Genomic DNA, 12,813 nt, shown 5'->3' with positions numbered 1-12,813 from the left:
ACTCCTCTCAAGCATTACTAAAGAAGGGTCTCTTTCATGTGGGTATCAGTCGATTTAGAGACCCTTACCTGGTTTAAATGTTGAGGAAAGTGAGCATAATTGTTCAGCATTAAATGGAATATTTTTATTAATATATATCACCTGACAAAGCTGGGAGAACATTTTAGAAGATGATATGGAAGTAATGAAAGAGTTGGAAGATATGGAAACTACTGTGAAATGCTGTTTTCTGACATAGCATGGCATGGCCATCACACCCACGAAGTCATAGCAGCCGTTGGTACCTGCACAAGACCTAAAAACATACTAGGGCAGCCAAAATTGCATCATATGCATAGGAGGTAGTCACAAATCCCTACCACTGACTGTGGAGATATTGGCAGTTCTTAGCTGTCCAGAGCATGAGAATCATGAGACTTTGGAGACCTGACTACTAGTATCTTTTCCATGTTCCAGCTGATGAACTACCCTACACATTATATGGGCAGCACTAATGGGACTAAGAGTTATTTAAATAAAATAAGGTAATAAACTTCATATGTTGATATTTTAGGGACTGTCTGGGAAGATTTTGAGGCAGAAAATGAAGGTTACAGAAGGTGGATATAATCACATTTTATTCTATGCATGCTTGAAATATGCATTTAGAAAAAATGTTTTTGGTGGTGCTCATTGGGTGGATGTGTTGCAGTGTCATTGGCAATAGAATCAAAAATTTTCAAAAGGTTTCCTAAGTAGGCAGATACATACATCTAAATAAGAATCTCTGATTATGAGATACAGCCACCAGTATTTTGAAATTAATTTATTTTAAAAATATTATTCAATTATACATTACATGACAAGTATCATACTTATGTCCCCTTATGTTTTCTTGTTCCATCCTATTACTCTTCATTGTCCAACCAGAGATATTTGTTTGTACTTTCTGTTATAAAATCACATTTACATAAAATCATCTATGTGTCTGTATAAAATATAGGAATCATGAATGAGAAGAAACAATTATTTGTCATTTTGAAACTGGCATTATTCACTAAATATTATTATCTCTAGCTGGATCCATTTTTTCCCTGCAAATGATACAATCTTATTCATCATGTCTGAAGAACATTTCATTGTATAAAAAGAATTTGCACATTTTCTTTATCCAATTCTCTATTTTTGAAAATATAGGTGCTTCTAAAATTTAGCTTTTGTGAGTAAAGCTGCAATAAAATTGATGGGAAATTGTTTCCATGACATGTTAAATTGTAGTTCTTTGCATAAGTATCCAGGAATTATAGAGATGGACCATAAAGAAAATCAACTTTTAGTTTTCCTGGGGAAGGTCCATATCTTCAATAGTTACAGGAGTAGTTTAAATTCCCATGGTGATGTATAAATGTTCTCTTTTGTGCATATCTCTATTATAGTTTGTATTTGTTTCCATGATCCCTGACAATGTGGTTGAGATGAAATGGAGTATTGTTTTATCTGAGGGATGGTGAAGTTGAATGTTATTTATTAATTCATCAGCAGGTATTCTCATTCAATTTAATTAAAGACAAACTAAAGGAATATGCATTTAGGTATTAGTGGAGTGGAATGAAAGCCACAATAACAAAGAAGTTATAATTTTATGGATAAATTGTTGGGTTAAGAACTCAAACTCAAAAATGATAGAAGGTGTTATAAAATTACATTGCTCTTCTCTGCAGCTGCCAAAGAGCAGTTTTAATGTCCCTGTTCCTCAGGCTGTAGATGAAGGGATTAAGCATAGGTGTGACCACTGTGTACATCAGTGAAGCAACTGCACAGTTTTTAGGGGAATTCGATGCAGTTGAACCAATGTATACTCCAATGGATGTTCCATAAAATAAGCAAACAACTGACAGGTGAGACCCACAGGTGGAAAAGGCTTTATACTTTCCATCTGTTGATGGAATTCTCAGGATGGAAGAAATAATTTTATAGTATGAGAAAATAATTCCTGTGGTTGAAAATAAACCAAAAAAGACACCAATAAAATGTATAACTATGTTTTTGGTGAACATTTCAGAACAGTTANGATTAAGAAGTTGNGAAGGNTCACAANANAAGTTAGAGATTTCCATGNCANTGAANTATGTAAATTGNAGNACAATCAAATTGTGCACCTGAGAGTCCACAAGACTGGCCAAAACAGATGCTAAAAGTAAGAATGCACAGAGGTTAGGATTCATAATGATTTTGTAATGCAGGGGGTGACAGATGGCTACAAACCTATCATAGGCCATTACAGTCAGAAGCATACTATCCATACATCCAAAAACTATAAACATGGACATCTGTGTTAGGCAGCTCACATAGGAGATGACTCTGCTTTGAGTTCCAATGTCCCAAATCATCCTTGGGACTATAGTGGAGATCAAACAAATGTCAGACCAAGAAAGGTTGGAGAGAAAGAAATACATGGGGGTATGGAGGTGGAAGTCAGAGCACACGGCCAGAATGATGAGCAGGTTTCCAAGCACCGTGACCATGTAGAAGGATAAAAACAGCACAAGTAGGAAAGGCTGTAGTTCTACATTCTCTGAGAGGCTCATGAGATGGAACTGTGAGACAACTGGTAGATTTTGTGTTTCTGTATTGTTTGGACACCTTTGGAGAAAACAAAATTTATTGGAAAAGTATATGACATAATGTGTAATTATACTATGTTTTCAAAAGTAAAAGAAATAATTAAAAACGGAAAACAATTTATCTTTTAAGTCCAACTTATTACAAGTAAAATGTTCTCACTTCAGGTCCATAGCTTCCAGCATCAGGACAAGACCAATCATCTATAATTCTACATATTTGTTTCCATGTTGTAATCTCTTTTTATATAAGTATACTAGTAAGGAAGTAAACTTAACAGAGTGCTAAAACCCAGAACAGGAGAAATCAGATGTTTAGGATCATAACAAAAATAAAGCAGTTTTTTTTGATGACACTGAGAAGGAAATAATATCTTTTCACTTTTAAAAATCATTACTATTGCAGCAAAAAACAATAAAGATAGAATATAGCATATTTTTCTCAAGTCATAGGTAGCTACTTTATGAAAACACCAATTCTCTAAACTCTATTATTTTGTATCATAATTTACTGTGGTTCTTTTAGATAGTGAACATAAGTGTTAGAAGGGAACACTTCAACATTTTCTAGTAGATTAAGAAAACCTTCTGGGGGAAATCACCATCCCTGACTTCAAACTGTATTACCAGACAATAGTGATAAAGACCACATGGTATTTGTGGGGAACAGGAGAGAAACCCAGAGGACATGAGAATGAATGGAAATATGCAGCTTCTGGGGGTGGTAGGAGAGGACCTTCTTGCAGGTAAGGGGGAGGAGTAATGGGATGAAGAACTGTGGGAGGGAGGACTGAGAGGGAGGAGCAATGACTGGAATATAACTAAATAAAAATAAGTAATTTAAAAGAATTTACTTTAAATCTAAACTATGTGTAAGAAAAAAGAAATGAATGAGTTATAGATTCATCAAATCACTAAAATGAAGCCCAGAAGAATTAATCAAACTAAACATATTCATCATAAATTAGGAAGTTGAAATAACAATAAAAATATTTCTAGCTGAAACTGTCCAGGGCCAGTTTCTACCAGATGTTTATAGCAGAGAGCCAAATCTTAAATTATTTTTAAAAATATAGAAAGAAGAAACACTTCTGAACTCTTTCTATGAATCCAGTATCATCACAAAAGCAACACAAGGTAAAGGCTCACCAAAAAGGAAAACTAAAGAGCAATAAACCTGGTCAACATAGATTTAAAAATGTCCAGTAAAATACTTACAAATAGAATATCAACACACATGAAAATAGCTTATTCACCATGATCTAGAAGATTTATCTAGAAGATGCAGGGATCTTCAACACATGTGTTCAATAAGTCAGATAAATAGTTTTAAAAACAAAAATCATACTATCATCTAAATAGATGCAGAAAAATCATATGGGAATGGTTGATATATTCAGTATTACTTGTCTTAGTTAAGGTTTCCATTGCTGTGAAGATACATTATGAACAAAACAACTCTTACAGAGGAAAAAATTTAACTGGGGCTGCTTACAGATTCTGAGGTTTAGTCCATTGTCATGGCAGGAAGCATCACAACATTCAGGAAGAAGTGGGACTGGAGAAGTTGAAAGTTCTACATGTAGTTCCAAAGGCAGACAGCAGAAGACTAGCTTTCAGGCAGCTAGAAGGGTCTCAAAGTCCATACTAAAGTGACACATTTTCTCCACCAAGGCCATACCTACTCCAACAAGGCCACATCTCCTAATAATGCCACTTCTTGAACCAAGCATATTCAAGTCACCACATTACTCCATTAAAGAAAAGGTTTTTTTTTTTTTTTCTCTCCTAGAAGCTATCAATTACAGATAGTTTCTTTTTCCATAATGAGACTTTGTGCCCACTTTTCCATTTTCTGTGCAGGGAGTTTATCTGTTTTAAACTTATTCAAGGTTTTGTGTATGCAGAACTTTTAGAACACAATTTTGATTTTAAGTTGCAGAGACTATTGTTGACCACTATAATTGATTTATGTATTCATATGTGACTATTTTTAAAATATATAGATGATTGTGAATTTTTTGCAATCTATTTGCAAACAATGCTTGGAAACAAGTATGCAAAATTCTTGATGTTCCTTCTTTAATGTCAGAGAAGCAAACATTAGGATATTTTTTAACATTTAAGAAGAACATATTGATATTAACTCTTCACTGCTATGAGTAATATTTATTCCTTCCAAATACAGGATAATGATTATTTAATAATGAATCTTTAAGAAATACAATTTTGTAGACTTGGAATTACCCCTACAAAATTTAGTTGTTATAATCAATATGTTGATCTACTCACTTGACTTACAACAAACAAATATTTTTGGAATTTTGGGCTATAATTTTCTGTTAACATTAAATAGTTTATTTTTAAAATAATTTTCATAATGTGATTGCTTTGGAAGCATATATACTAAGATTTGAATGATACAAAGAAAATTAGTATTGACTCTGTGTAAGGATGACATACAAATTTGTCTTCCACATTTTTAGAACAGTAATTAAAAATCATTTGTCATTAATATATCTTACCACCCATAGACTCAATTTTCTAACAAAAACACATGGGCTAACAAAATGGATGAAAAAACAGGATCCATCTTTCTGCTGCATGCAAGAAACACACCTTAGCAACAAAGATAGACATCCCATCAGAATAAAGGACTGGAAAAAGTTTTCCTAAGAAAACAGAAACAAGAAGCAAGCCATCGTAGTATCTAATAAAATAGATTTTCAACTAAAATTAATCAAAAGAGATGGGGAAGAACATTTCCTACTCATCAAAGGAAAAATCTTCCAAGATAAAGTCTTAATTGTAAATATTTTTGCAAGACCATCCATATTTATAAAAGAAACATCACTAAAGCTTAAGTCACATAGTGAACCCCACACATTAAGATTGGGAGAGTTCAACCTCCTACTCTCACCAATGGATGGGCCACACAGACAGAAACTAAGCAGAAATATAAAACTGACTGAGGTTTGAATCAAATGGATCTAAAAGATATCTACATACAATATTCCACCCAAAAAGAAAAGAATATACTTTATCCTCAAGCACCTCATGAAATCTTCTTCAATTTTGACCATATACTTGGACACAAAGCAAGTCTCAGCAGATAAAAAAAAAACCTGAAGTAACCTCCTGAATTTTATCAGAGCAACATTGATTAAGCTGTATTTCACAATAACTGAAACAACAGAAAGCCTACAATCCCATAGAAACTGAACATCTCTCTACTCAGTTACTATTGGTTGAAGGAAGAAATGAAGAAAGAAATCGAAGACCTTCTAGAATTCAATGAAAACGAATGCACAATATACCCAATATTATGGGACACAATGAAAGCACTGCTAAGAGGAAAGCTCATTGCACAAATTGACTGCATAAAGATGTTAGTCTTTATTTTTAATAAGTGGCTAGTATTCCAATGTGCAGATATACCACATTTTCTTTACCCATTCTTCAGATGAGGGACATTTAAGTTGTTATAGTTTCTGGCTATTACAAATAAAGCTGCTTTGAAAATAGTTGAACAAGTGTCCTGGTGGTATAGTGGGCCATCTTTTGGGTAGAACAATCCCCACTTGTTTTCAGAAACTGCTAAAATGATTTCCAAAGTGGTTGTACAAGCTTGCACTTCTACCAGCAATGGAGGAGTATTTTCCTTGCACCACATTCTCACCAACATCTGCTATCACTTGAGTTTTTGATCTTAGCTATTCTGACAGGTGGAAGATGGAATCTAAGGATCTTTTGATTTGCATTTCCCTGATGACTAAGGATGTTGAATATTTCTTTAAGTGTTGCTCAGCCATTTGAGATTCCTCTGTTGAGAATTCTGTTTAACTTTGTACCCCATTTTTAAATTGAGTTATTTGGTTTTTTTTGTGTTTATTTTCATTTGTTTCCCAATCTTATGGCAGCCTTTATCTTACAGAAGCTTTTCAGCTTCATGAGGTCCCATTTATCAATTATTGATCTCAGAGCCTGAGGAATTAGTGTTGTGTTCAGGAAATTGCTTCCTGTATTGATAGATTTAAGGCTATTTCCTACTTTTTCTTTTATTAGCTTTAGTGTATTAGGTTTTATGTTGATGGCTTTGATCCATATGGACTTGAGTTTTGTGCAGGTTGATAATTATGTATCTATTTGTATCTTTTACATGCAAACATCCAGTTAAACAACATGAATTTTGCAGGTACATGAATGGAACTCAGGGTATCTTCCTGAGTGAGGTAATCCAGAGTCAGAAAGACACACATGGTATATATTCACTTATAAGTGGATATTAGCCATACAGTGTAGGATCAACAATGTTACAATCCACAGACCTAAAGAAATTGGGTAGTGAGGTTGTCCCAAGAGAGAATGCATGAATCTTACTCAGAAGAGGAATCTAAGTCTATCCACAAGAGGTAGATAAAGCAAGGGGACTGGGTAGGAGAGGGGGTAAAGAGGGGAATGGGGATTATGATCAGGTGTGGGGAGATAGGGCAGGGAGTGGGCTAGGAGTGAATGGAAATTGGTGGGGGGCATCTCTTGTAGCTAGCTGAAGACAGAATGAGGGAGGATACAGGGAGTTGAGGTAGGTGATGCTAGCTGAGATTCCTACTAGAGGGAGACACAGAAGACTGAAGTAGCCATGAAGGACTCCAGATTAGGGAGCAGGAGATCAGTTCACACACAAAACCTTCATTCCAAAATTTGCCTTGCCTACAAGACATGCAGGTATAAAGATGGAACAGTGACTGAGGGAACAACTACCCCAACCTGAGACCCACCCCACGTGAGAGAACCAACCCCTGACACTATTAGTGATACTCTTCTATGCTTTAAGAGAGGAACCTAGTATAACTGTCTCCTGAGAAGCTTCATCCAGCAGCAGATAGAGTCAGATGCAGAGAGCCACAGCCAAACAGGTGGAGTTCAGGTGTCTTGTGGAAGAGTTAGGGATAGAAGTTAACAAGCTAGAGGGGTGGAGGATACCACAAGAAGACCTATTGAGTCAAATAACCTGGTGCTATGGGGGTTTGCATAGCCTGGGCTACCAACCAGGGAGTATGAAGGAGCTGGTCCTAGACATTTGTAGCAAATGTGCAGCTTGGTTTTCATGTGGGTCCCCTAACAACTGGAGTGGGGAATATCTCTGTCTTCATTCCTTCCATTGATTCCACTTTCCCCTATCTGGACTTCCTGGTTGGGCCTCAATGGGAGAGGATTCCCTAGTCCTGCTTGTCACTAGATATTCCAGGGTGGAGTGGTACCCAAGGCATGCCTCCATTTTTCTGAGGAGAAGGGGAGGTGGCAATGGGGGAAGGGATTTGTCAAGTTGGAATGGGAGGAGAGGAGGACGCGAGATGTGATCAGGTTCTAAGGTAAAAAAAAAAAACCCTAAATTATTTGAAAAAGAAAAAATTAGTGGGATCTCATACTAGTGACTTGACAGAACACATATAAGCTCTAAAAAAAAGAAGTAAACATATCTAAGAGGAGTAGTTGGCACCAAAAATTAAAATATTGGCTGAAATCAAGAAATTAGAAACAAAGAGAACAGAACCCCAAATGAAGGAGTTAGTGGAAGTTCTGAAGGAGCTGAAGGGGTTTTCAACTCCATAGGAAGAACAATATCAACCAGACTTGCCAGAGCTCTCAGGGACTAAATCGCCAACCAAAGTGTACACACAGAGGGACACGTGGCTGTAGCTGCATATGTAGCAGAGGATGGTCTTATCTGGCATCAATGGGAGGGGAGACCCTTGGTCCTGTGGAGGATCGCTGCTCAAGTATAGGGGAATGCTAGAGCAGTGAGGCAGGAGTGGATGGGTGGGTGAGCACCCTCCTAGAAGCAGGGGGGAGTGGGAACGGGATAGGTGGTTGTGGAGGGGAAACTGGGAAAGGGGTTAACATTTGAAANGTAAATAAATAAAATAACTAATAAAAAAGAGAACACTACAAAGTATCAAAAAAAAAAAACCCACCCCACAACAAAAACAAAGAAAAAAACCAAAAAAAAAAAAAAAAAAAAACCCAACCAAACAAAAAGCCCACGGGCTGGCTCTTTAAGAAAATCGACAATATAGACAAACCCTTATCCAAACTAACTAAAATGCAGAGAGAAAAAAACCAAAAACCAAAAACCAAAAACCAAAAACCAAACCAAACAAATCAACCAAACAAACAAACAAACAAAGAAGACACAGAGCAATGTAGTTCCATGGAGTTTGTTCTGTGACAAATAAACTACTTAAAATTGTAATAGACATTAAAAGTAAACAAACAAACAAACAAAACAAAACAACCAAAAAAAAATCAAAACAATACCCAACCACCACCACCACCAATAACAACAAAAAAACAAAAACAAAAACAAATGAACAAAATCAGGAATGAAACAGGGACATAACAACCAACATAGAGAAAATCCAAAGAATATGTCTTACTTCAAAGATATGTAATCCTTTGGGTATATGCCCAGGAATGGTATAGTCAAAGAGTTCACATGGAGGTACCCATTGCTCCAGTCACATATGTAGCAGTGGATGGTCTTGTAGAACATCAATGAGGGGAGAAGCCCTTGGTCCTGGGAAGACTCGATGTCCCAGGGTAGGGGAATGTCATGGTGGGGAGTTGGGAGTGGGTGGGTGTGCACCCTCATAGAAGCAGGGGAAGGGAGGATAGAATAGGGGGATTCTGGAGGGGAAATCAGGAAAGAGGCTAACATTTGAAATGTAAATAAATAAAATATCCAATAAAAATATAATCCAAAAAATTGGAAAATGTGAATGATTTTGATTATTTTCTTGAAAAGTACCACTTACCAACATTAAATCAAGATCAGTTAAACATTTTAAATAGTCTTATAATCCCTAAGAAAATAGAAGCAGTCATTAAAAATCTCTGAACCAATGATGGCCTAGTTGGTTCAGAGATTTGGGAAGAGTTGGGAAGAGAGGCCCCTAGGTCTTGCAAACTTTATATGCCCCAGTACAGGGGAACAGCAGGGCCAAGAAGTGGGAGTGGGTGGGTAGGGGAGCAGGGCAGGGGGAGGGTATAGGGAACTTTTGGGATAGCATTTGAAATGTAAATAAAATATCTAATAAAATCCATACACACACACACACACACACACACACACACACACACACACACACACACACACACACACACACATAATCTCTGAACCAAAAAAGCCTGGGCCAGATGGTTTTAGTGTAGATTTAGGCAGACTTTCAAAGGAAAGATAATACCAAAATTACTCAAGCGAGTCCACAAGATAGAAATAGAAGGAACACTGCCATGTTCATTTTATGAAGCCAGAGTCATTCTGATATCTAAACTATACACAGACTAAACCACAAAAGAGAATTGCAGACCAATCTCCCTTATAAACATTGATGCAAAAATATTCAATAAAATATTTGCAAATTGAGTACTCACTGATAAGTGGATATTAGCCCAAAACTTAGGATACCCAAGATATAAGATACAATTTGCTAAATGCATGAAACTCAAGAAGAATGAAGACCAAAGTGTGGACACTGCGCCCCTTCTTAGAATTGGGAACAAAACACCCATGGAAGGAGTTACAGAGACAAAGTTTGGAACTGTGACGAAAGGATGGACCATCTAGAGACTGCCATATCCAGGGATCCACCCCATAATCAGCTTCCAAACGCTGACACCATTGCATACACTAGCAAGATTTTGCTGAAAGGACCCAGATATAGCTATCTCTTGTGAGACTATTCTGGGGCCTAGCAAACACAGAAGTGGATGCTCACAGTCAGCTATTGGATGGATCACAGGGCTCCCAATGGAGGAGCTACAGAAAGTACCCAAGGAGCTAAAGGGATCTGCAACCCTATAGGTGGAACAACATTATGAACTAACCAGTACCCTGGAGCTCTTGTCTCTAGCTGTATATGTATCAAAAGATGGCCTAGTCGGCCATCACTGGAAAGAGAGGCCCATTGGACATGCAAACTTTATATGCCCCAGTACAGGGGAACGCCAGGGCCAAAAAAAAAAGGGGATGGGTGGGTAGGGAAGTGGGGGGGAGTGTATGGGGGACTTTTGGGATAGCATTGGAAATGTAATTGAGGAAAATACATAATAAAAATATTAAAGATTAAATAAAAATATATTTGCACATTGAATTCAAGAACACATCAAAAATATCCTCCACCATAAGCAAGTAGACTTAATACTAGAGAAGCAGGGCTAGTATGACATATGAAAAATCATAAATATATTCCACCCTATAAACAAACTGAGAGGAAAAAAACATTTGACAAAATCAATCACCTTTTATGATAAAAGTCTTGGAGATATGTGGGAAACAAGGCTCATACCTAAACACAATAAAGTCAATATACAGCAAGACCCAGGTCCTTGGCACATAGGTAACAATTGTACAACTTGGTCTTCATGTGGGACTCCTAACAGCAGGAGCAGTAGCTGTATCTGACTCTGCTGCCCATTTATGGGCCCCTTTCCCCTAACTGGGCTGCCCTGAATAGCCGCAATATGAGAAGATGCACCTAGAAGATGCAACTTTGACAGGCCAAGGTTGGCTGATACCCATGTGAGGTCTTCATTTTACTGAGCATTTTCTGAGGAGAAACGGATGTCGGGAATATGGTGGGAAGATGAGGTGAGAGGGAGGCTCTGTGAGGACAGGAGGGAGGGGAAGCTAAGATTGGATGTAAAATAAATAAATCAATTAGTTAAAAAAGATTAAAACAACAACAACAACTTCTATAGCAATTACCTGAAATTTTCTTGTTTCTAACCCTATCCCCAGAACTGCAGTTACAGGCACATGCTACCATTTCTACCAGTTTACACTGGTCTTGGGTATTCAAACTCAGGTTCTCACACTGAGCATTCTCCTTAGCCTCCTTCCAAAATTTTTTATTCTTTTGTTTTATTGAGCTTTGCCTGTATATTATGGTTTCTGGTTTACTGTTTTTATGTGTTTTGTGTATGTTTCTTTTCCTTCCTTCCTTCCTTCCTTCCTTCCTTCCTTCCTTCCTTCCTTCCTTCCTTCCTTCCTTCCTTCCCTCCTTATTCTGTCTTTCAATTTTTAAGGCATCAGTGCTCAGTCTGATAAGATATTCTAAAATATGTCTTAGACCAAGTTGTAAAGTTCACCTATCTATTTTCCTGCCTTTTAAAGGTTTTTATGCCTGTCAAAATCCATGTCATGAACTTTGAATATACAAGTGTTATAATGCCTTCAATGATAAGATTAAAATTCTTGCTTCTATTCTTATGTGGATATTTTTAGGAGATGAAAATGTAGAAAAGAAGTGCTTAATGTTTTGAAGTCATACTGATTATGACCAATATTTGTAAGCCAATAAAGGCTCTATTTAATGTTGACCTGTAGTTTTTGAAACATCTTTTGTGTTAACCATAGTATTAGCTTGGGGAAATGAAGAGGAAATATATATAATTATTTTCTTCAATTTATTAAAGATTGCTCATACATAAAGGAAAAGTGAAAGTTTCATCACATAAATGGAAAATAATATTTTAGGTTGCGAGGTATTTTATTTGAATTTTATGAAGCTTAGTCTCACCCTATTTTTATTCTTCACAATATATAAATATTTTGCCAATAACTAGTCACACACTTGATTGTCCCATTTTCTCTTGCTATTCAATGCAGTTGTACTTACTAGGAATTGTCACATATAAATTGTTTCATAGAAATACATCAAGTCTCAGAAATATTATCAGCTTTTCAAGCATTATAGAAATAATAAATAAAGATAAATAAATTCAAAATTAAATCATTTCTTGGTCTGATGGGATAAAGTTTTTCATTTTTTTCATCAATTGCAAAAGGTTTTTTGCTTAGTTATTGCCTTTTAGAACAGTATAAAATAGAATTTATCAACATTACTGTTTGCAGGATGTGAGCTAGGCAGTAGTACATGTAATGTATCTTCAAAGTTATAAGCTAAATATATGAAAGTCCAGTGTTTTAGATTAATATTCTTTCATTTTCTTTAGGTCTTCAGATTATAATGTAATTACATCATTTTACCCCTCCTTTCTCTTTATAGGCCCTCTCACATACCCCTCCTTGTTCCTTTTCAAATTCACAGCCTATTCTCCCTCTCCCTCTCCTCTCTCTCTCTCTCTCTCTCTCTCTCTCTCTCTCTCTCTCTCTCTCTCTCTCTCTCTCTCTCTCTCTCTCTCTCTCTCT

At 36.4% G+C, this 12,813-nt stretch overlaps 1 protein-coding gene and 1 pseudogene across 1 annotated transcript in view; one reads left to right on the top strand and one right to left on the bottom strand.

The window, feature by feature from the left end:
• Positions 1 to 1,579: 1,579 nt before the first annotated feature.
• Positions 1,580 to 12,813, bottom strand: part of LOC110302236 (olfactory receptor 18-like) — a 12,593-nt gene continuing 1,359 nt past the window's right edge. Inside the window, exon 2 of the mRNA XM_021173072.1 lies at positions 1,580 to 2,622. Coding sequence (XP_021028731.1) covers positions 1,680 to 2,622 — 943 coding nt within the window. The 3' untranslated portion in view covers positions 1,580 to 1,679. The remainder of the gene's footprint in view (positions 2,623 to 12,813) is intronic.
• On the top strand, positions 4,987 to 5,084 carry LOC115031976 (annotated as a pseudogene).

Source organism: Mus caroli, chromosome 9 (genome assembly GCF_900094665.2).
Source record: "Mus caroli chromosome 9, CAROLI_EIJ_v1.1, whole genome shotgun sequence".
NCBI lineage: Eukaryota > Metazoa > Chordata > Mammalia > Rodentia > Muridae > Mus > Mus caroli.
This window is presented reverse-complemented; position numbering and strand designations above follow the sequence as displayed.